Below are 22500 nucleotides of genomic sequence, written 5' to 3'. Positions count from 1 at the left end.
ACCTCCATCACTTTAACACTTCCCCATTAACCTCCTTCACTTCCCCACTTCCCCATTAACCTCCTTCACTTCCCCATTAACCTCCTTCACTTCCCCACTTCCCCATTAACCTCCTTCACTTCCCCATTAACCTCCTTCACATCCCCACTGACCTCCTTCACTTTAACACTTCCCCATTAACTCATTCACTTTCACTTCCCCATTAACATCCTTCACTTCCCCATTAAACTCCTTCACATCCCAACTTCCCCATTAACCTCTTTCACTTTCACACTTCCCCATTAACCTCTTTCACTTTCACAGTTCCCATTAACCTCTTTCACTTTCACACTTCCCCATTAACCTTCTTCACTTTAACTTCCCCATTAACCTCTTTCACGTCCACACTTCCCCATTAACCTCTTTCACTTTCACATTTCCCCATTAACCTCCTTCACTTCCCCACTTCCCCATTAACCTCCTTCACTTTCACACTTCCCCATTAACCTCTTTCACTTTCACATTTCCCCATTAACCTCCTTCACTTCCCCACTTCCCCATTAACCTCCTTCGCTTTCACATTTCCCCATTAACCTTCTTCACTTTTACACTTCCCCATTAACCTCTTTCACTTTCACACTTCCCCATTAACCTCCTTCACTTCCCCACTTCCCCATTAACCTTCTTCACTTTTACACTTCCCCATTAACCTCTTTCACTTTCACACTTCCCCATTAACCTTCTTCACTTTCACATTTCCCCATTAACCTCTTTCACTTTCACACTTCCCCATTAACCTTCTTCACTTTCACATTTCCCCATTAACCTTCTTCACTTTCACACTTCCCCATTAACCTCTTTCACTTTCACATTTCCCCATTAACCTCTTCACTTTCACACTTCCCCATTAACCTCTTTCACTTTCACATTTCCCCATTAACCTCTTTCACACTTCCCCATTAACCTTCTTCACTTTCACACTTCCCCATTAACCTCTTTCACTTTCACATTTCCCCATTAACCTCTTTCACTTTCACACTTCCCCGTTAACCACCGACCACTACTACCCAAATCAATGCTCCATCCGACCCCAATGAAAAAAAATCATATCAGAAGGAAGTCTTTTTCTTCTGCGATTAATAAAAAAAAAAAAAAAAAAGAAAAAAAGTGGGGTGGCTCTGTCTTACTGATCCCAAATGGGGTCGATTTATTTTATTTTTTTTATGTCAACAAATTATTGTCCCCCTTTGTTATCTCCAACTCGCCCCAGTCCTCCATTTCCACAGTCTACATAGACCTCTCTCTCTCTCTGTGCTCTTCCTCCACCCCACTCTCCTTCCTTATTCACGAATCTCCATTCCCCACCCCTCCTCCCTCTCCACCTGACAAGACAACCTGAGTACCGTCAGCTCTTCTCCCAGAAACTTCACACACTCTCTCTCTCTCTTACTTGTTTTAGTGCCACCATGCTCTAAACTTCTCACAGCATCCCCTCCCTCCTCCGCCCTCACCACCCCCCGACCCCCCACACCCCTCCGCTCCTTCCTGTTCTCCTCCCACACACATACCCCCACCACTCCACACCTAGCCGCCCACCGCCCCCCAACACCCTACACCACCACACAGGAAGAAGGATAGGATGAGAGAAGGAAATTGGTATGGAGGTGAGGGGGACCGGAGGGGGGGTGCGGAGGGGGGGGGGGTTGGGGGGGCTGGGAGAAGCTGGTGGTTGAAATGTCAGGAGCCACCTAGGGGTTCAGTAAGAACTGCCACCACCCTTCTCTTCTCAATACACCTCTCTCTCTGTCTCTCTCTCATTTGTCTGTCTGTCTTATATTTTGCTATGTATTCATAGTAATTTTGCTGCATTATCATTTATCTTTTTAGTGTTTCTCACTTAGTTGGACTTGCTTGTTTTGATGGATGGTGTAACATTTATTTTAGATAATGCTTTCTCATTGTACTCTTTGGTTATATGGCGCTTAGAGCAAATTATTTGATAAGGCGCTTTATGAATAATTTTTTTGAATAGTCTCTCTCTCTCTCTCTCTCTCTCTCTCTCTCTCTCTCTCTCTCTCTCTCTCTCTCACCTTTTTCTTTCTCTTCCACGTCTCTTCTTTCACTCATTTTTTCTCCCTCTTCTCATTTTTCTTAATCACCATTTTTTCTCTCTTTCCCCTTCTCACCCAAGGCCATTAATTTCTCCTTCTCTTTTCGTTCTCTTTCGCATCGCTTCTCGTTCTCTTCTTTTTCTGTTCCCCTTTTCTTATATATCTTTTCTTTCTCATTCTTCTCTTTCTCTTCTCTCACCCTTTTCTTTTTTTCTCTCTACACCTCACTTTCTCTAGGAATCTGTGGCAGGATCTCATAGGCATAGTCTCAAGGCTTGATCAGCGCGTAGGGTTACACGTGGGTTACGCATCTGAGCCGTTGTTATTTATATTCTGTATATTTGTTAAAAGCAGAGGTGGTGTATTATTGATTTTGCAATTGATGCTTCCCCTTTTCTTCTCTTTCTCTGCCCTCTCTCTTCCTTTTTCTCTTCTCTTTTCTTCTTTCTCTCTCTCTCGAAACAGAATGGAAAAGGAGGAGGGGGGGGGGGGGGGGGGTGGATGGATGAGGAAAGGGTAGACTCCATTCAGCGTTCTCTGAACAAACATATTAGGAAGGGGGAGGGGGGGGGGGCTGTCTCCTCCTGCAGCTCCTCTTCCACCCCCACCCCCCTCTTCACCTTCCGCGGGAATGAAACAGAAAGACCATCAATATTTAAATCTGCAAAAAAAAAGCAGAACTCCACATTGAAATACCTAATAAAATTTAAAAGACAGATGTGGGGATCCAAGGACATCAAAGACAGAACACAATAGGAAGCAGCAAAGTGCAGCCCACTACCGCCACCCCCTCCCTACCCTCTCCTCTAGGGTAACCCCCACCATCGCCGAAAAAGCCAACATCACAGCCTGAAAGGGGGAAAGAAAGAAAAAAAAGAAAAGAAAAAAAGAAAAGAAAAAAGGAAAAAAAGGAAAAAAAAGTTGTCTCCCTTGTTTCTGTACTCTCCTCCTAGTCGGGGGAGTGAGTCGAGAGAGGCCCGCAAAAGGTGAACGCACCGGAAGTGCTCGTGGCGACATGGCGCGCGCGAGGTGCACAAGTCGACCCCCACCCCCTCCCGCCCTCTCGCTCCCCACAAAAAAACAACAAACCCACCAACACCAGCACTAGTTGTTGGATTATAGATGGAAGTCTTTGAAAACTCGCCCCCTACCCCGCCAACCCACCACTGCTGTAGCACGTATTTTATATTGACTTCTTACCCCAGCTGCCAGCCAGCATCCACCCTCCCCTCGGGGCCCGCACCCCCACCTTCCCTCACCCCCTCCACCCCCCACTTCTTTCCGTCATTTATGTCTTCCAGACGTAGCGCGTGCCCGTCTTGCTGGATTCCAGCATACAACTCTATAGGTACAGCGATCTGTTCATGCTTTTTTTTGTTGGGGGGGCGGGGGGCACACACACACACACACAGATATATATATATATATATATATATATATATATATCAGTGCTCAAAATAGACTGAGCAATACAGAGCATGGGGTATCAGAGTATTACTGTCAATCAAACTGCATACATATAATTTGCAATATTGCTTTGGTCAGTATAATTATGGTTTACCAGCCATCCCATGAGTGAATTTCATGTTTAAATGTTTGAACTTGTCGCTCTGTGGTTCAAATATGATAATTATGTTTTTATGCATTTGATGGGTTGTAATTGTAGATGTGTTTTATCCAAAGGACTGATGAAATGAAACATGCCTGTCCCCCTCACCCCTCTCCACTCCCCTCTACACGAACTCCCTTCCATATACCCCCCACTCCCCTCTCATGGTCTTACACATGACCCTCCTGTTCACCCACACCCAAACCAGGCACACACACACCCTCCCCTCTCTCATCTTTACCATCTTCCACGGCCCGAAACTGCACAGCGCAGAACAGAACACCCGGAGACGTAATGGAACGGGGTATTAAACGGCTTGATGGGACAGTTGGGGTCAGACACAAAGTCTGGTGGGCCTGCCTGAAAAGCGATAGCCGGGGCATTAAAGGAAAACGGGGCGAGGTGGGGATGGCCTCGAATTACATGTCGCTTGTCCCGAGGTGGTCTGGCTATGTCTCGGTGGAAGCCTTCACACTGTCCGCATGGCGGTGGCCGTGTTGACAATGTCTTCTGTGTGTAGGCTGGGAGAGAGAGTTGGGGAAGACCTGGCTTTGGCATATACATGTCTGTCAGTCTCTATTTTGTTTATAAACGAAACAACAGTTCATGTGACGTGATTATAGTACACGGTGTGATGAACTGGCACCAGTCTACACTTTGATCTCCATTAGACTCTTAAAAGAACTGGAAACCGGTGAGGGTGGAATTGTGCGTGGGACCCTTTGGTTTGAATTAAGCAGTGTTCATTTAAGAAAATCGCAATACAGAATGCAATGAATTCGACTTATGGTGTCCTGTCGTAATGTATATATATATTATGTCGACTCACACTAAATATGTGACGGGTGTGTCGAAGTCTCTAGAAGTATGTACATACTGTACTCAGTTTGTAGCAATGTGGCATGGGACGTATCACGTGTGCAATGTTTTTGTACTCTGCACAAGAACCCCGGGTTTCCCACTGTAACAAACGTTCACTGTGCATAGCTGTGCCTGTGTCGGGCGTGCAGTTCGGGTTGCACATGCACATTATAACTGTGACTGTGAGCTGTAGGGTGGAAGAGGAGAACACATGGTTCAACAGGTGTGAACAGTTTTCCAGTTGCTCAGTGAGAGCGGGACTTCCAGTTTTGTATTCGTACCAGTTCTCATTCTTTCTTCTCTTCCAAAACTGCACAGATTTCTGAAGCAATCTTTCCATAAAATAATTACATTTATTTTATTTTCTCCTTCGATCCGTTTCTGCATTTCATCAGCTTTTGTTTGGTTGTAATGTATCTTTTTGGGACAATGGATAACGGTCAGCTGAATGATATGTAGTCTTCATTAATAGATCGATGAAAGATACATCACCTTTTATGGCTACAATAACGTCCTGAGCGTGTGATCACAAGTCTCTTCATTTGTGTGTGCAAGGCGGGGGATGGTTGGTTTGGGGGAGGAACAGTGAGTGTCAATTCATCTCATTTCCTTCTTTCTTGGTCGCGCGCGCACGCGGATTGAACAAGCACCCTGTCCTCCTCCTCCTCCCTCCCCCCTCTCTCTCTCTGTCACACACACACACACACACACACACAATAGCATGCATGCACGCACGCACTCACACGTGCTCTCTCTCTCTCTCTCTCAGACACACGCGCGCTGATTGGGGGAAGAAGACATTCACCAGTCAGTAGAATGGACGACCTGTGACGGTCCTCTGTGTTTGACCTCTACTGACTCCCAATACCCTCACCCCCCCCTTCCTTTCATTCCCCACGAACCACCCCCAGACCCCCACCCCCCACCCCACCGCCCAACCCGGCCCCCTTCTTCCCCATTGTCACGTCCCGGGTTCTTGTTCCTCTTCCCAAGACCCCACCTAAGACTGTTGTTACCTTCCGGTTTTTAAATTAAAAAAAAAAAAATTTCAGTTATTTTTATATTGTTGTTATTTCGTTTAAGGTTTGTTGTTGTTTCTTTTCCCCGGTTCCTGACCACAATATGATTGGCTGCTCGCGCCAAAATACGAAATTTAAATTGTGCTCAGGGATTTGTTTCGGTTTTTTTTTCACTCCTCCTTTGAACCACAGTGACGACGACTGCGATAGCCACAATAAGACTGATAATTTTGTTTTGTTTTGATTGTTTATTTTTTCTTTGGCTTTATTTTTCATTTGTTTTTTGTTTGTTTTTAATGAATCGGAGGAGAGAAGTTTGAGAATGGGGATGTTGTGGTGTGTTGTGTTGTGTTTGTCTGTCTGTGTGTGTGCGACGGTTGAGGGGGCGGGGGGGGGGGGTAGAGTTGGGGAAGGTTGTCACGGTGAGGAGAGGGCTGTCGGGCCTTAACCAGGGGCACACAACTATTGTTGCCGGGTGACCTTGTGGCAGTCGACCAGCCTCCAGCCACCCACTCCGCTACCACCACCTGCACCTCCCCCCCCCGCCCCCACACACCCACCCACCTCCATCCTCTTCTCCTTCACCCGAGCTCTCTCTCCCACCTTGCCTCCCACTTCCTACCATTACCTGTCTCCACTGCCTCCATCTGATCTCCTCTCCCGCTTGCTGTCACTTGGTCTGTCCTTTTCTGTGCTTAGCCGTCGTTGGTTTGGGACAGAGAGAGAAAGAGAATGGAGAGACAGAGACACAGAGAGAGAGAGAGTGAATGGAGAGAGAGAGATAAAGAAAGAGAATGGAGAGAGAGAGACAGACAGACAGAGTGAATGGAGAGAGAGAGAGAGAGAGAGAGAGAGATAATGGAGAGAGAGAGAGACAGACAGACAGAGAGAGGGAGAGAGAAAGAGAGAGAGAGAGAGAAAAAAATGAAATGAACGGACGAAATTTTAAGAGGGTAAAGGAGTAAGCACAATGTGCTTGTTTACATCCGGCCTTCAGGGCAAGAATAATGATGATAAAAAAGAAAATAATAATAATAAAAGAAAAACAAAAACAGACAAGAGAGAGAGTTGAAGGATGCTATGGAAAATGGGACATGTTATTATTTCGTGGGTTTATGAATCATTTAAAACCCGCTTTCGCAGATGCACGCACGCATTTAGGAGCCTGCTAATCACATCACACACACGCGCACATGTACATATATACTTACACACACACACACACACACACAATACACAATACACACACACACACACACACACACACACACACGCCACACCGCAGCACACACACACACGCACGCACGCGTGCACGTGTTGAAAGGCAGCAACATTCAACCATCGTTGCACGAAACATGAGGCATGAAATGAGAATGTCTGTTTCTCGTTGATATTTTGTCTGTTATCAGTGTATCAAACATGTTTTTGATGTTCGGTGCAGTCACAGTGATAAAGTGTTCGTGTGAAATTTTCTGAGTCGGTCGAGTGCATAAGGAGCGTGCGGCTAGGAGAGAGAGAAAGAGATATGGATACGGAATGACATATATATATATATATATATATATATATATATATATATATATATATATATATATATATATATATATCTAGATATATTCAACTGTAGGCCATTGCTCCTCATGAAGGGGTACAAACACATGATCGTATTAAGAAACAACAACAGCAACAACAAAACCCAACAGCAATAAGTAATAGTACTAATACGCGGTCATGTAATCAAGAAACAAACCTGGTTCAGTATTTTAGGACATCAGAGTTGATCGCAGTCTGAATACTTTGAACAGATAGATCAATTGACAAAATTGCGAATGGTCTGTTCATGAATACAGTCCAGAAACCATGAGTAACGCTAATCAGTGCTGACTGGGAAATTTATAGAAGTTAGGTCACACACACACACACACACACACACACACACACACACACACACCGACACACACACAGGGCAGCCGACCCTTCATTCAGCACACACTCACACACACACACACACACACACTCTCTCTCTCTCTCTCTCTCTCTCTGTCTCTCACACACACACACACACGCGCGTACATACATATATACATATATATTTACTCGCTTCTCTGACTGGACTTGACGCGAGACGTGGATGAACTGGTCTTTTGAAGTCGTTTTGCTTGATCTTTTAACATTGCTCTTGGTTCTCTTAAAATGATTAAAAAACAAAACAAGAGGGGCAAGGCCTTCAAGACTCACTTGTGATACACTTAAAAAAAAAATCTAATCGTTAAAATGTGTTCTGTATTTGTTATTATAAAGCTTCGCGTTTAAAAAAGAAAAAAGAAAGAAAAAAGTCCTAAACAGATTCGAACCCCGCGTATTCGGGTGAGAAGAAACTGCCTTACCCATTACACTATCGTGGCTCCTTAACTGATGTTCTAAAATTTAACATTTGAACATACTTTTTTTTAAAGGGCGGTAAATCATTTGCGGTATTCGCAGTGAGAACGCTGTTTAAATCATATTATTCTGGTGTATCTTGGGCATTCAAAAAATCTTTAAGGGCAATAAAAAAAAATTCTTTTTAATGGTTATCGCCGCAATCACACTGCAACATTTAGCCGTTTTCACTAGATCTAGATAGATGTACAAGTTTAGTTACAATTACTTCTAAACGTCGTAAGAAGTGAAAAGGACTTCATTTTGAGAAAAGTCAAGACTGGAAATTTTTTCGTTTCATCGTGATCAGCTCAAGGGTATTAACTCGCATGGTTTACAATTTTAGACTGTGAATTCCGACTGATTCTGTGGATATTTTTATGGCAGTTTGGGGCATAATCCAGTAAGTGATGAGGCATTCACAAATCTTTCTCAGAATAAATATTTAACGGTCTCCTTCTCCAACTTTCCATCACATGTTATCGTGTATTGTCCATTGAATATAGGATTGAACGGACAGGTTAACAACTTGAAACAAAATGGCGTCGTTCGCGTTCGCGAAGAATATGAGCACGCACTTTGAATGTGTACGCAATTAATTTTTGCCCATGACCTTCAGGGCTCAGCCAACAGATCTGTAAAGTCCACTCGTCGTATTGATTTTAGTATTTTCCGAAAAAGACCACTTGGGCGAATGAACATAGTGAAAGCCCTGTACACTGAGAGTAAAACACACAAGCTTTTTATGTACTGAGTATAATTTCAAAATGTAATGTTTAAGATGAGAAAGATCAGTTTAAAGCAAATTAAGTCCCCTAGCATTAATTACAGAGTAATTTCCCTTTTTTACTACCTGCACCAAAACGTTTGCAAAATAAATAAAACTTCCATGCTTAGCAAAAGAAGTTCCTGTTTGAACAAAAAATGATAACAATGACTGCTCTTGTTGTTGTGTCAGAATATCAGATCAAAGTGCCAAGTTTAGAGAATACAAAAAATATAGATATAACAGTAAATGCAGTTTGCATATAATTAGGCTTCATTTTTTATTTTTTTGTGCCCATCCCAGAGGTGCAATATTGTTCTAAACAAGATGACTGGAAAGAACTGAATTTTTCCTATTTTTATGCCTAATTTGGTGTCAACTGACAAAGTATTTGCAGAGAAAATGTCAATGTTAAAGTTTACCACGGACACACAGACACACACACACAAAATTCCTTCCTACACACACACACACACACACACACACACACACACACACACAGACAACCGAATACCGGGTTAGAACATAGACTCACTTTGTTTACACAAGTGAGTCAACAAAAAACAAAAAAAACCACACCAAAAACCCAACAACAAAAAAACCCAAACCAACTGACGGGTGATCAGCCCAGAGTTGGTCCTTTTGCCGTCACCATGATTTTTATTTGATTAGAGTACCTTTGAAAGGCACTATCAACGTTGTATATATATATATATGTATGTGTGTGTGTGTGTGTGTGTGTGCAGAGGGGGGACGGCTGGAACAGGAACTGAAGTACACGCGCGACACACTAGGCGAGGGGAGCGGGACGTCCTACGAGGTACTCATCCAGACCCCGAAGAAGAGGAAGAACCTGCTGAACATCGACTCCATCCTGCTGCACTTCCAGGCCGTGTACGAGGCGACGCAGGTGCAAGTGGAGATCGATGGAGTGTGAGTAGTTTGAGGTTCAATTCTTGTTGGGTCGTTTTTTGAATATTGGATTTGTTTTGTTTCGTGTGAGTGGTTGGGTGGTTGATTTCTTTTTTTCTTCTTTTTTGTGTGTGTATTCTTTTTTTAATATATTTTTTTCTGAATGTACCTCTGTCTCTCCCTCTGTCTCTCGCTGTGCTCCGTGTCCATATGTCTCAGTTTCTCGGTCTCGTCTTTCTCGCCTTTCGAAAAAATAGGAACCCGAATCTGAACCATATTCTCGTTATTTCGCTTTTCATAATCTTCTTCCATACGATGCATGTTTGAAAACACTTGTTGTCATTGTTGTTTGTGTAGTCGCCGTCGTCGTTGTTGTCGTACCACAACAAGTAGTAGGAGTTGTAGTTGTTGGTCTTCTTCTTGCCATTCTCTCTCTTCCCACCCCCTTCTTTTTCTCCTTGTCCTTCTTCCCCTTCTTCTCCGTGTGATCATCTTTTTCCTTCTCTTTCTTCAGATAACAGATTTCAGCTGTCACATCGCTCTTCTTTTTCTTTGCAGGACGTGGAAGTTTCGGGATATTTGTTACGCCGCTAACTTTCCTCTGGTGGAAGATGAATTGTTTGACCATGTAAGTACCCCTGCTTTGTGAATATCGCGCGCGAGAAAAACAAACAAACAAAAACAAAGAGAGAGAGAGAGAGAGAGGGAGTTGGTGAAGGTGGGACAGATGAAATGGAAGGCATTGATAAAAAGGATTGACACACACACACACACACACACACACACACACACACACACACACACACACACACATATATATATAGATAAAATGTCTGATTTGAAGTGGTTTCTCCCACTTTCATTGTGTTGATACGATTTAAACGTGCACATGCAAAGGATTGTGTGCGTGCGCAGATACAGGCGCTCGTTGTGTTGTGTATGCTTCGCATGTTTGTCAAGAAGCTGTGACGTTAAATTTATTGCAAGCTGCCATTTGTACTTGGATGTGCCTGTGCTTGCAGATTTTGTACGGGTTGTTACCGTGTGTGATAATCACTCCCATGGATTGTTTTTGGGAAGGCAGCTTGCTCCTTGGACCCGACTACCCCGCTAACACTGGGTGAGTGTGTGTGTGTGTGTGGGGGGGGGGGGGGAGGAGTTGGCGTATAATTTTCTGCGTTCCGTTTTGTATTTTAAAGAGAGACAGAGAGTTGATATACCATGCGTTTCGTTCTGTGTTAGTTCAGTACGTCAGCCGTCTGTTCTGGATCGTGGTTCTGTCTTTTCCTCCATCCCCCCCTCCCTATTTTTAATTTGAATATGAATACTCATTTTCTCACATCTTATATTTGAATATTACGCTTTGTTTTGTTTTTTTAAAATACATTTTCCTAGTCTTTATTTTACCCTTCTTTTTACCCCTTATTTTAAATTCTGATACTCATGTTCTCTTCTTGAAAATCTGTACTAAGCTTTACTTGCTCATTGTACATTTTCCCGAGTCTTTTGGTTTGTTAATCCTCTCCCCCCCCCCCCCCCCCATCTTCTTTTTCGACCCCTCGCCCCACCCCCACCCCACACCCCCCCGATACCATCATCTGTGGTTGTGGATCGAGGCAGTGAGTGAATCACTGGCTTTAGCCTTCACCGCTTTCAGTTTACAGCCTGGATTGAGGACTGGTCACGCTTGAGGGACCGCGCTTTGTTGCCTACCGGGGCTGATCAGAATGCCCTCGGTCATGGTTCAACACCCTGGCTGTGTGGGTGGCCCGTCAGGGGTTTGGTTGGGCCCCCTAACCACCCCCCCTCCTCCCTCCCTCCCTCCCTGCCTGCCTCAACAACTGACGTTGGGGGGAGTGGGGTGGGGGTAGCAGGGAAGGGAAGATGGGCTTGGAGGGAGTCTGGGGCTGCGGTTGGGCCGAATGGAACTGGGAGGGAAGGAAACAGAGGTAGGAGGCGCGATGGAGGGAATGGAGAGAGAGAGAAAGACAAGATTAGAAATATATGACAAGACAAGACAAGATAAAATCCTCTTTATTTCCGAGGACAATAGATAAGCACTGGTGTGCTTTTTCTAACATCCAGAGGGAAGGAGGGAGAGGGAAACGAAACGAAATTTGATTGGACCAAGGAAACCTGACAAGCACTTAACATGCCACAGGGCTGTCGGCCTTGTTCTTTTATATATATATATATATATATATATATATATATATATATATATATATGTATATAAACATACATGTAAATGTATACAAACATACATTAGTTGTGTGTCTTTATGGATATTACTTGGGTTCTTAATACATGATGTCGACAGTGAATTGTTGGTCGCGGTGATGTTAAGACTGACGTAGTCGCTGTGTTTCCAGTCAGTGTGATGTTGCATGGTAGCAGGTCCGATTCGCCTATTCCCGTGTCGCCTACTCTCAGACGGTGTCGCTGCCCTTAATGGCCTAATGAGAGTGACTCCTTGTCTTGTTTCGACGTTCCCGTTTCGCCTATCCAGCCTCTCCATGTGTCTTTCACACACACACACACACACACACACACGCATGTAAGTGCACGGGTACGAGCGCGCGCACATATACACACGCACGCGCGCGCGTGCACACACACACACACACACACACACACACACACACACACACAGTAGTTGAGCAAATAGGAGAACTGGGAAGTGGCGAATCGGGCTCCCCAGTTGAGTGACAGAGGGATGGGGATGACAGCGGTGTCCGGGGTGTTGACAGGGGTATAAACGGCATTCCGGAGCAGCTGACGTGGGCCAACCTGAACCCGGTGAGCATCGTGACGGCCATGGTCAACAACGACAGGACGGAGGACCTCGGCCGGCAGCTGGAGGAGATCATGAACACCGTGAGTCGTCCTTGTCGTCGTCGTCGTCATCATCATCATCAGCAGCAGCACCACCACCACCACCACCATCACCATCACTTCCATCATCATCATCATCATCATCGTCGTCGTCTTTGTTGTCATCAGCATCATTTTGTTGTTGTTGTCGTGGTTGTTTTGTTGTTGTTTTTTTCCCTCATCGTCGCTAATATCATTATCATCGTCCTCCTTATCAGTTTGTTGTTGTTATTATTGTTTGGTTGTTGTTTGTGACTTTCGATCTTTCTTTCTTCCTTTCTTTCTTTCTTTAGCTATTGTGGTTAAATTTAGATGAAGCATCTGTTTGCATTGTGGGATGGCGGTGTGTATTTATGTGTGAAAAACCCATGTCGATCAACGTTTTCTCTATAGTAGAGTGCATAGAGAGAGAGGGAGGAATGGCGAGACCGGGACTGGAACCCAGACCCTCACGGACACTGTATTGATAGATAACTTAAGCGTCTTAGCGTTCTGTCACCTTCCTTTGAAATACATGTGCTGTAGATTGATAATAAAACAAGCCCCTCTCTCCCCTTTCTAGCCGTGTCTTACACACTCTCTGTGTGTCTCTACCCCCCCACCCCCTTTGTCTGTATAGATCTGCGTCGGTTCCCCCCTCACCCTCTCCTATCAGGAACAATTACTTACAACAGAATAAGTCATCATTCATATATGCACATGTATGTATCCTAAATTCTACTGTATCTGTGTTTGTGTATGATTTTCGATTAAAGCTTGTACCTTGTTATGTACTATCCCTTACACTTGGTAATACAGACATTCTATTCTATATACATCCTCCGGCCCCTCTCTCTCTCTCTCTCGATCACTCGCTCCCCCACAACAAATGACGGAAACGATGACGGTGTGTGTGGACTGGTGGTGTTGCAGTCTGGAGTGGGCACTGCCTACCAGGAGAAGCCCTGTTTGAACCCTCACGACCAGCAGTGCCCGGACACGGCCCCCAACAAACACAGCAAGCAGGTGAGAGAGGCTGCCTCGGTCTTTCCTTCCCATGTCTTGTGTCCTCTGTTGCTGGTTCTTGATGTCGTTGTTGTTGTTGCTGCCTCTCTCTCTCTCTGTGTCTCTGCGTCACTGTTTCCGTCCGCCTCTTGGTGTCAGTCTCGTTGTCTCGCTGTATACTTGTCTGTGTGTGATCTTTATTTTCCATTTTTTTCGGTCAGTCTGTCTGTCAGGTACCATCTCCCTCCCCTATCTTGGTCACATTCTGTGCTACACAGTATTGCACGCAATTTCAAATTTCTGTGAGTTCAAGAATGTTGACGTCGAATCAGTTTGGCTGTCGCTTTTACCTTATTTACTGGTTAAAAAAAAAGAATTATACTAAAGTCCGTGATTTCAAAATCCATGTCAGTGTACAATGTAGGATGTATTTCCGAATTCCTTCCAGCGAAAGTTACAGGCCTTCTTCAATGTACCAAGTCACGTGCTCCCGACAAGACACAATTAACGTTGCACGCGTGATTCTTTCACGCTTGACCTTTTGTGCCCAGTGCAAAGCAGTATCCTGGAAAAAACAGAAGACACTTCAGGGTTTGTTTGTTTTTCACACACAAAGCTGAGCGAGATCCGCAGAGCGGTGGCAACAAGTCTGAACGTTCAGATTCGTGCAGCTGTTGAAAACAGAAAGGCAGTTAAATGTCATAACGACGACTCCGTAACTTGTCTCCATAAATGCATGGAGGGGGTTAGGGGGAGTGGGGGTAGGCATATGTTTTTTGTGAATCGTTCACTTTCAAGACACCACCTTAGTGAAGTTATGGCTATATCTCATTGTGATGTTAAGATGTTGTCTGGCCCATATTTTGTGGCGGTGGGTTGAGTGGGGGAACAGTTTATGATGGTGGGGTGAGTGGGGGAACAGTTTGTGGGGGTGAGGGGAATGGGTGAACAGTTTGTGGGGGTGGGGTGAGTGGGGGAACAGTTTATAGGGATGGGGGGAGTGGGGGAACAGTTTGTTGGGTAGGGGTGAATGGGGGAACAGTTTATAGGAGTGGGGTGAACGGGGGAACAGTTTGTGGGGGTGGGGTGAATGGGGGAACGGTTTATGGGGGTGGGGTGAGTGGGGGAACAGTTTATGGGGGTGGGGTGAATGGGGGAACAGTTTGTGGGGGTGTGGTGCTTGGGGGAACAGTTTATGGGGGTGGGGTGAATGGGGGAACAGTTTATGGGGGTGGGGTGAATGGAACAGTTTGTGGGGGTAGGGTGAATGGGGGAACAGTTTATGGGGGTGGGGTGAATGGGGGAACAGTTTGTGGGGGTTGGGTGAGTGGGGGAACAGATGTCATAGATACTGGGTGGGCCTGCGAGGAAAATAATGGAGAATCGTAAAGATCATGTACTGAGGAAGAAAGAAAAAAGGAGGGGAAGGACATTTCCAGACAGATAACAGCGACAGAAAAAGAAGAAAACACGACTGGGGAGACAGAGTGTCGGGTCTGGGGACAAGGGGAGACGGGAGGAGATCAGATGGTAATCGTCATCAATGCACACTATCTGCTCTCACCACTGGGGAGGGAGAGCCAGCCTCAAGGACCAGACTTTCAGACGGGGCCTGAGGTGTCAGACTGTGGTCTCTTTGTCCCCCCCCCTACCCCCCGCCCCCCGTACTCCGCCCCCCCCCCTCCACCGCTTTTCCTTTCCCAGCTCCCAACATCCACCCGACCCTTCACGCCCCACTCCACCTCACCCTCCCAGCCCCTTGCCGACATGGCTGGTATTGACTTACTCCCCCCAACACACAGACCTCGCTGTGTGCGGGAGGCGCGGATAATGAGTATTTTCTTTGCGTGCTGCCAAGGCCTCTCTCACCTGCAGAACCTTAGCCTGCTACCCCTACCCCATCCCTGACCCCATACTCTGCACTTCTCCCATCTTTCTCTTTCTCTTCCACCCACCACCCTTTCAGATCTTGTGCCTGGTCCGGAGGGTCGGGTGGGTTGTCTGTCACTCTCTCGGGGTGGGGTGGGGGAGCGGGTATAGCGTGCAGCGGGGGTAGGTAAACAGGCGGCTAAACAGGACTGTTTGCTCAGGGGAAGAGGTGGAACCCTAGACAGCACCGCTGTTCACGTGTGTGTCGTCTTACCAAGCCACCCGCACCCCCGCTACCCACCTCCCAAACCACACAATTCCCCCCTACTCCCACCTCCTCACTTCCTCTCTCCCTCCGCCCACCCAACTTTCTCTCTTCATGTGTTACATGGCACGCCCCACCCCTTTTCCCCTCTACCCCCTCACTCGCCTACAACTGGAGAAAGTCTCGATTAATACTCGCGTTTGGCGTTACAGAGAAAGGCGACAGACCTTTCTTCCTTATTCATTTTTGTTATTGTTTCTTTCTGTGTGTCAATGACCACGGCCCTGGGAAATTAGTTTGCATTGAACTTTAGTGTGGAAAGGGTTTGGGACACAAGGCAGAAGACGGGGATGAGAAACCAGAGGCAAGAATGACGAGGAAGCAGAAGCTTGAATTGCTGAGGCGCCGATTGCCCAAGTTTCGTGGACGATGTATGGCGCCCAGTCTGGTTGAGTCAGTCAGCATCACAGTACTGGAAGCCAATCTGATCCAAAAAGATATGTAGCCAATCAACGTGACCGAACTGGTGAGCCAATGAGATTCAAAAGACCGGTAGCCAATCAGTGTCCCAGCATTGGAAGCCAGAAGCCAGTCCAGTTCAAAAGATCGGTAGCCAATCAGGGTCAGGTAAAGAGCGTCCCGAGACGTAGCTGAGAACAGTAATTGGAGACTGGGTGAATGGAATGCATGTGGATTGCTTGAAATCTGCTAGAGAAGACGAAAACGAAGAGCGACTTGGCCCCCGGAGATCTGAAGCCAGCTGGAGTTGACTGGGAGACTGCAGGACAAGGTGAATATCATAGCCGTTACGTGAACTGAAAGGGGACACTAAAAGAAATGACGAAGAACCCTGTGTTCAGAAGAATGACCTCCCACCCGGACAGACACCCAGGACTCTACCCCCTCGAACAACGCGACCCTCACCAGGCCAAGACCCAAGCACAGAACAACATGGCCATGAGGCCGCAATTCGGCAGGTCGTTCAAGTCAACAACTGTCGTTGGCTGGAGATTGAAATCAGTGTACACGGACAGATGTGGGCTCCTCTCTGGCTTCCGACCTCCGGCGTGATAGAAGAGAGTTTGTTTGCAGAGCAGAGAATGGCTTTGGAGTGTGCATAGTGGTGGTGGTGGTGGTGGTGGTGAGAAACCGTCTCAAGCTGGAAAATCTATCCCCTGTCTGTCTGGGAAGGAATTGTACCAACTTGGGAGAAGAGACGACTGCAGTAGCGGCGGTCCAGACAGAGAAAAGAAATCAACATTCCATTTGTCTCTTTTTTTGAGGGGGTAGGGGGTGGTGGGATGAATTGTTCCATGCAGCATCGAGTGAGAAGAACGGAATGCAGCGAGCAGAATGACGAAATGTAGAGTGGAGAATGATGAAAGCATGTCTGTTTATCTGTGGTCATTTTATATGTAATTCTGTATAATTTGACTTTGTCCCGCAAAGATTGAGAACTCCAACAAAACAAAGTCTCGGGATCAACTTACCTCAGGGGATGATAATTCGCTGCTTGTGCCCAAATACAGAGTATCTGGCAGAGTTGGCTCTCTCCCTAATAGAGAATTCTTTTTGTCCTCTTTATATATCTTTGCACAGTTATTTCGAACGTATGGAAGGGTTGTTCAGTTATTGCTCGCACTTATTTTCTCCACTATATAGCATCCCAAACCCCATGCCTATGTCTCGGCTCTTTCACAGTGGGTGTGCAGTTGTGAAACATCGAGTGTAGTGAGTAAGTGAGGAAGTATGAGGAGAAAAAAAAGCGGGCTTTCCCGTGACAACAGAACATGTATACAAAGGATCATATTTATTTATTTATTTGATATTAGAAGTACCAGATCTAGACTTAGTAATATAATCATACCAAATAGTTATGCATATATATCCGTTCAGTGAAATTGGAATACTCGGAGGGGTAGGGGCGTGTGGAGGGATGGAAAGAGGGGAAAAAGAGTGGGGAGTTTTTGTTTAACACCACGCAGTCGTGGTCTTTGGGCAAAACAGAGAAATGAGAATGTGAGGTTCTGTTTGTTCAGAGAGAGAGAGAGAGAGAGAGAGAGAGGGTTTTCCTTTTCACGTCAGTAGACGCGCACACACACACACACACACACACACACACACACACACACACACACACACAGAGTTTTCCTTTTCACGTCAGTACACACACACACACACACACACACACACACACACACACACACACACACACACACACACACACACACACACACACACACACACACACACACACACACACAGATTCTTTTTACGTCTCGGGACAGAGGGAAAGAAGATCGAGATGATTATAAGATCCGTTTTTTTTTGTGCTGAAAAAGATTGGAAAGGTCGGGGGGAGGGTGGAGAGAGGGGGACGATTTATTGGTATGTGAGTACCATAAATTTTGGCTTCTTCACTGCACAGTAAGAATGAGAGGTGGGTGTTTCGATTTTTTTCTTCTTCTTTACAAACGCCACATCTTCCCCCACCCCACCCCCACTCTCTCTCTCATCCCAACCCTTTCCCTTCTCTCTCCTCTCACCATCTTTCCTCTCTCTTCTGTCCCCTCCTCTTTCCACTTCAGCAACGCCCGCTCTCTCTCCCTCTCTCTCTCTTTCTCTCTCTCTCTCTCCCATTCCTACCTACACGGTTCACGTGGAGATACACTCACTGCAGAGGAAGGTTTGATGAGAAAGGTGGGGTTTTCTCTCCCAGTGATTATGCATGTGGTGTGTGTGTGTGTGTGTGTGTGTGTGTGTGTGTGTGTGTGTGATGATGGCGGAGCCAGGGTTAATTGAAACTGCTGATGGGGGAGTCAACACCAGAGGGGAGGAAGGCGGTGTGAGTGTGTGTGTTTATGTGTGTGTGCTTATGTTTGTACATTGCAGTAAATGAGGATGTGGACATAATGAATCGGAGAGACGGTGACGGAGAGGCGGGGGTAGGGGGGAGAGGAGGAAGGGGGTGGGGTGAGAGAGGACGGGAGGACAGGCAGACAGAACATTGACAGAATGAATGGACGGCGAGAATGAAAGGACTGGAAGGAAGTCATTGGAGAGGGTGGACGTGGAATGTTTCCCCACTCTCTTCCAGCCCCCATGCCCATTCCTACCCTACATCCCACCCAGCCACCCAGCACCAAGTGTCTGAGGGTACAAATCGCTCACCGGGGTGGACTGGTGTCATGCACTGCTTCCTCCTTCTCTTGGGGTCTGTCGCAGAAGGGTGCGAGGTTTTTGTGTGGGTTGGGGAAAGGACAAAGGGGGGTGGGGGGCGCGGGGGGGGGGGGGGGGGGAGGTGGGGCGGTCGGGCGAGGAGGGACGGGGAGGAGAGATGAGGGGTGGGAAAGTGTGAACAATCTGCACAGAGAGAAATAATATGGATGTGAAAAAGATTCTTTGCTTTCTGAGGGGGAGAAGGAAAGAAAGAAAGAGAGAGGGAGGGGCGTGGGTGGGTGAGCGATCTGTAAAGAAAAAAGAGTGAGGGTGGAAAAGGATTCTTTGTTTTCATAGGGTGGGAGGGAGGGAGGGAATAAGAGGGAGTAGAGAGGGAGAGGGAGAAGTGGTGATCTGCAGAGAAAAAAATATGGGTGGAATAAGATTCTCTGTTCTCTGAGGAAGGGAAGGAGGGGGAAGTATGCATATGTAGTGAACGAGCATGGTGTTCTTTGTGTGTGTTGGTATGATGAGTCAAGCGAGATATGCCTGCTTATGAATCAAATATATATGATATATACATCTTTAATAACTTAGATTATGAGTCATGGATGAGTCACTTTGGACACTACTCGTTGGTAGTGTGATAAGGGTAGAGCAAAACTTGCCTTAACTTATAATACATTTGAGAGAGAGACAGACAGACAGACAGACTCAGATTTTAGACCGCCTTCAGACAAGCACGTTGCATTACCGATCATCATTCCGTTCCACAATCCCGGATAACTGAACAAATATTATCATCATGGCTGTTCATCTTGAGCATTCCAAGGTACTAGATCTGAATCATTCATAACATTCACACACGCACCCCCCCTCACCCGCCCCCCACCACACACACACACAGATGCACGCTGCCCTTTTTCAGGGGTCGGGATGGGAAAACTTTCACCCTGAATGAAGATCATTTTTACTTATAGATACAAACACACACACTCCATCTCTCTCTCTGTCTATTGTATATTTTGTGGTTGTTTTTTTTTCTTTCTGATTTATTCTTAGTGCGATATGTGTGCAGCACGTACTCCCCAGTTGTATACAGGATGGTGACTTACAGTCAGATGAGATTAAAATTCTTCAGTTCTCAAACTCTCTCTCTCTCTCTTTGTCTTTGTCTCTCTCTCTGTCCCCCTCTCTCTCTGTCTCTCTCTCTCTGTCTCTCTCTCTCTCTGTCTCTCTCTTTCAGTCTGTCTCTCTAATGACACAGCAGAAAGCTGCAGGGTGAAGTGTGTGTTGTGTGACAGGTGCCGGACCTGGGCGGCATCCTGACTGGTGGGTGCAGCGGGTTCTCCAGCAAGTACATGCAGTGGCCGGAGGACCTTCTGTTCGGGGGCCTCATGAAGAACAAGACGGGCCACATCAGCAGGTCAGTGTCGTCACGGGGAATCTCGAAGTCAGTCATTGACATTTTTTTTATTTAGCTAGACAGCGTCGATACCTCTTTCACTGGTAAAGCTGACGTATGTCTTTTTCTTCACTATACCCAGGAGAGTAATTCCTGTACCTAATAGCACACTGGCACTGCTAGATTGGGATGCGTCGTGGCATAGTCGTTTACGCGTGGACTTCCGGTCCAGTGTTGACCAGTGATCAGGGTTGGGGGGCCCTGTTTCAGCTGGATGTTGTGTCCTTGGGAAAAGGCACAGACTCCGAGTTTCCTCACTCCACTCAGGTGTGAGTGGGCACATGACTTGGGTTTGGGAAGTTTAAAAAACGATGGAAGGAGAGAATTGGGCCCCGCCTTCCTATGCTGAGCCCTAGACACAGAGAACATGAATTCACTGCCCTGTTCGTAACAGGGTACGAGTCGTTTGACCTTAACCAAGGTTTCCCGAGGGATGTGAGTTCACATTCATGTGAACTCTGAAGGCTCTGGGCCGAAGTGGGGTCTTTCTGGCTGCCCGTAGGATCAACCATGACTTCGGCTGGGCACTGAGCTGAACAGTAATAACTCCAATATGTAGAGAAAGTTTAGTTCAACACACCAACTATGAACTGTTCTGTCGTTAAGGCGGCTTTGTACTGAATTGTGATTGTGAAGCATCCAAAAGCCATACATATAAACTGAGTGTTGGTGGGCTGTCTGTGTTGTCAGGGTGGAAGCCTACCAGTCCATCTTACAGCTGATGGGGGAGCAGAACCTGTACGACTACTGGTCAGACACCCTGAAAACCTCGGGTACCAACTGGAATGTGGAAGCCGCCAGATCGGTCTTGGAAAAGTGGCAGCGAAAGTTTGTCTCGGTGAGCGGTGGTTCATAGTCTCAGTTCTGTTCCTGTTGTCATGTTAGCATGGTGTGTGTGTGTGTGTGTGTGTGTGTGTGTGTGTGTGGTTGGTTGGTTGGTTGGTTGGTTGGATGCCCATTTGGTAGATTATTTGTATGTATTTCTGTTTCGTTCTGTGGGCTTCTAATTATCGGTTACTGCCATCATCTTCCACCCCCTTCTCTCTTTCCTCTCTCTCTCTCTCTCTCTCTCTCTCACTCACTCTCCCTCCTTCTTCCCTCCCTCCCTCTCCTCTCCCCTTCCGTCTTTCATCCTCGCTCTGTCCCTCTTAGACTATCATTGTACCAGTCAGCCTCACACTGTAATGATCTGTGCCACAAGTGATATTTCTGTTTCACTGTATGTTAGTTCCTTTCTCTCTTGTGCCTGCGTGTGTTTACCATTATCATGACCACCATCATCAAAGTCGTCATCATTGTGGTCGTCGTCGTTGCTGTTGTCAGTACCGTTTTTGTCATTGTTACGGGCAGGTTGTGAACGAAGTGAACAACGCCACCACGAGGGACAACATCTACTCCTTTTCCTACACTTCTCTGATGGACATCATGGAGGACTTCTCCAGTATCTCCGTCACCAGGGTCGTTATTGGCTACGTCCTCATGGTGAGTTGGTTTTGTCTCCGTCTGTCTCATTGATTCCCATGGACATCTGGCTGTTTCTGATTGGTGGTTGGCCGATTCCTGGACATAGATGAAGGTCTTTGACTGGGTTCACTTATTAGGACGTCAGGGTTTATTGCGTGCCGTCACGCTCCAAGTTTGAGAGTGTCTGCGATCAGTCTCTGTGACATTGTTTATTTGTTTATTTCCAATTGTGCCTGATTATTTTTATTTAGTGTTCATATTTCCAAAAAAAAAAAAAGAATTGATTCATCGTGGAAAACCAATAGATTTCTTTTTGTCATAAATTGTTTTCTCTTCAGAGAAAGAGAAATGATGCAGTGAATCTACTGATGAGTTTATGTTTGCATTGTATCAGTGTATTCATCATTTTTGTATTGTTTAGTTTTTTGTTTGCTACTTATTCTTTCTTGATTATCATTTTTTATATACTTAATTCATGGTTTATCTAGCCTTGTACCTACGCTTATAAAGTGTCTTTTTCCATTTCTTTGATTCATAATTATTTGTGCATTTGAAAGGCACATGATAATAATAATAAATAATAATAATATTTATATAGCGCTGACTCTTGTGCAGAGACAGATCTAAGCACTTTCACACCAGTCATTCACACGCATGCATGACTCTTCATGTGGAAGATTTGTCTCTGCACATGATTCAACGCTATGTAAACACATTTCGTGCTGTTGTTGTTTTTGATCTT

General features: G+C 45.9%; 1 protein-coding gene across 3 annotated transcripts in view; it reads left to right on the top strand.

Annotated features, from left to right (window-relative positions):
• LOC143279988 (protein patched homolog 1-like) overlaps positions 1-22500 on the top strand; it is a 156756-nt gene that overhangs the window by 83243 nt on the left and 51013 nt on the right. For all 3 annotated transcript variants that reach the window (XR_013054979.1, XM_076584392.1, XM_076584393.1), the window contains exons 4-11: positions 9513-9699; positions 10237-10306; positions 10701-10798; positions 12429-12555; positions 13465-13557; positions 20134-20255; positions 20985-21132; positions 21645-21776. Coding sequence is in view for 2 of the 3 variants with exons in the window: in XM_076584392.1 (XP_076440507.1) it covers positions 9513-9699; positions 10237-10306; positions 10701-10798; positions 12429-12555; positions 13465-13557; positions 20134-20255; positions 20985-21132; positions 21645-21776 (977 nt within the window). In the remaining variant the exon portion in view is untranslated. The remainder of the gene's footprint in view (positions 1-9512; positions 9700-10236; positions 10307-10700; positions 10799-12428; positions 12556-13464; positions 13558-20133; positions 20256-20984; positions 21133-21644; positions 21777-22500) is intronic.

The sequence above is a fragment of the Babylonia areolata genome, chromosome 3 (assembly GCF_041734735.1).
Source record: "Babylonia areolata isolate BAREFJ2019XMU chromosome 3, ASM4173473v1, whole genome shotgun sequence".
Lineage (NCBI taxonomy): Eukaryota > Metazoa > Mollusca > Gastropoda > Neogastropoda > Buccinidae > Babylonia > Babylonia areolata.
The sequence above is the reverse complement of the archived record's forward strand: the minus strand, read 5'-3'. Positions and strand labels throughout refer to the sequence as shown.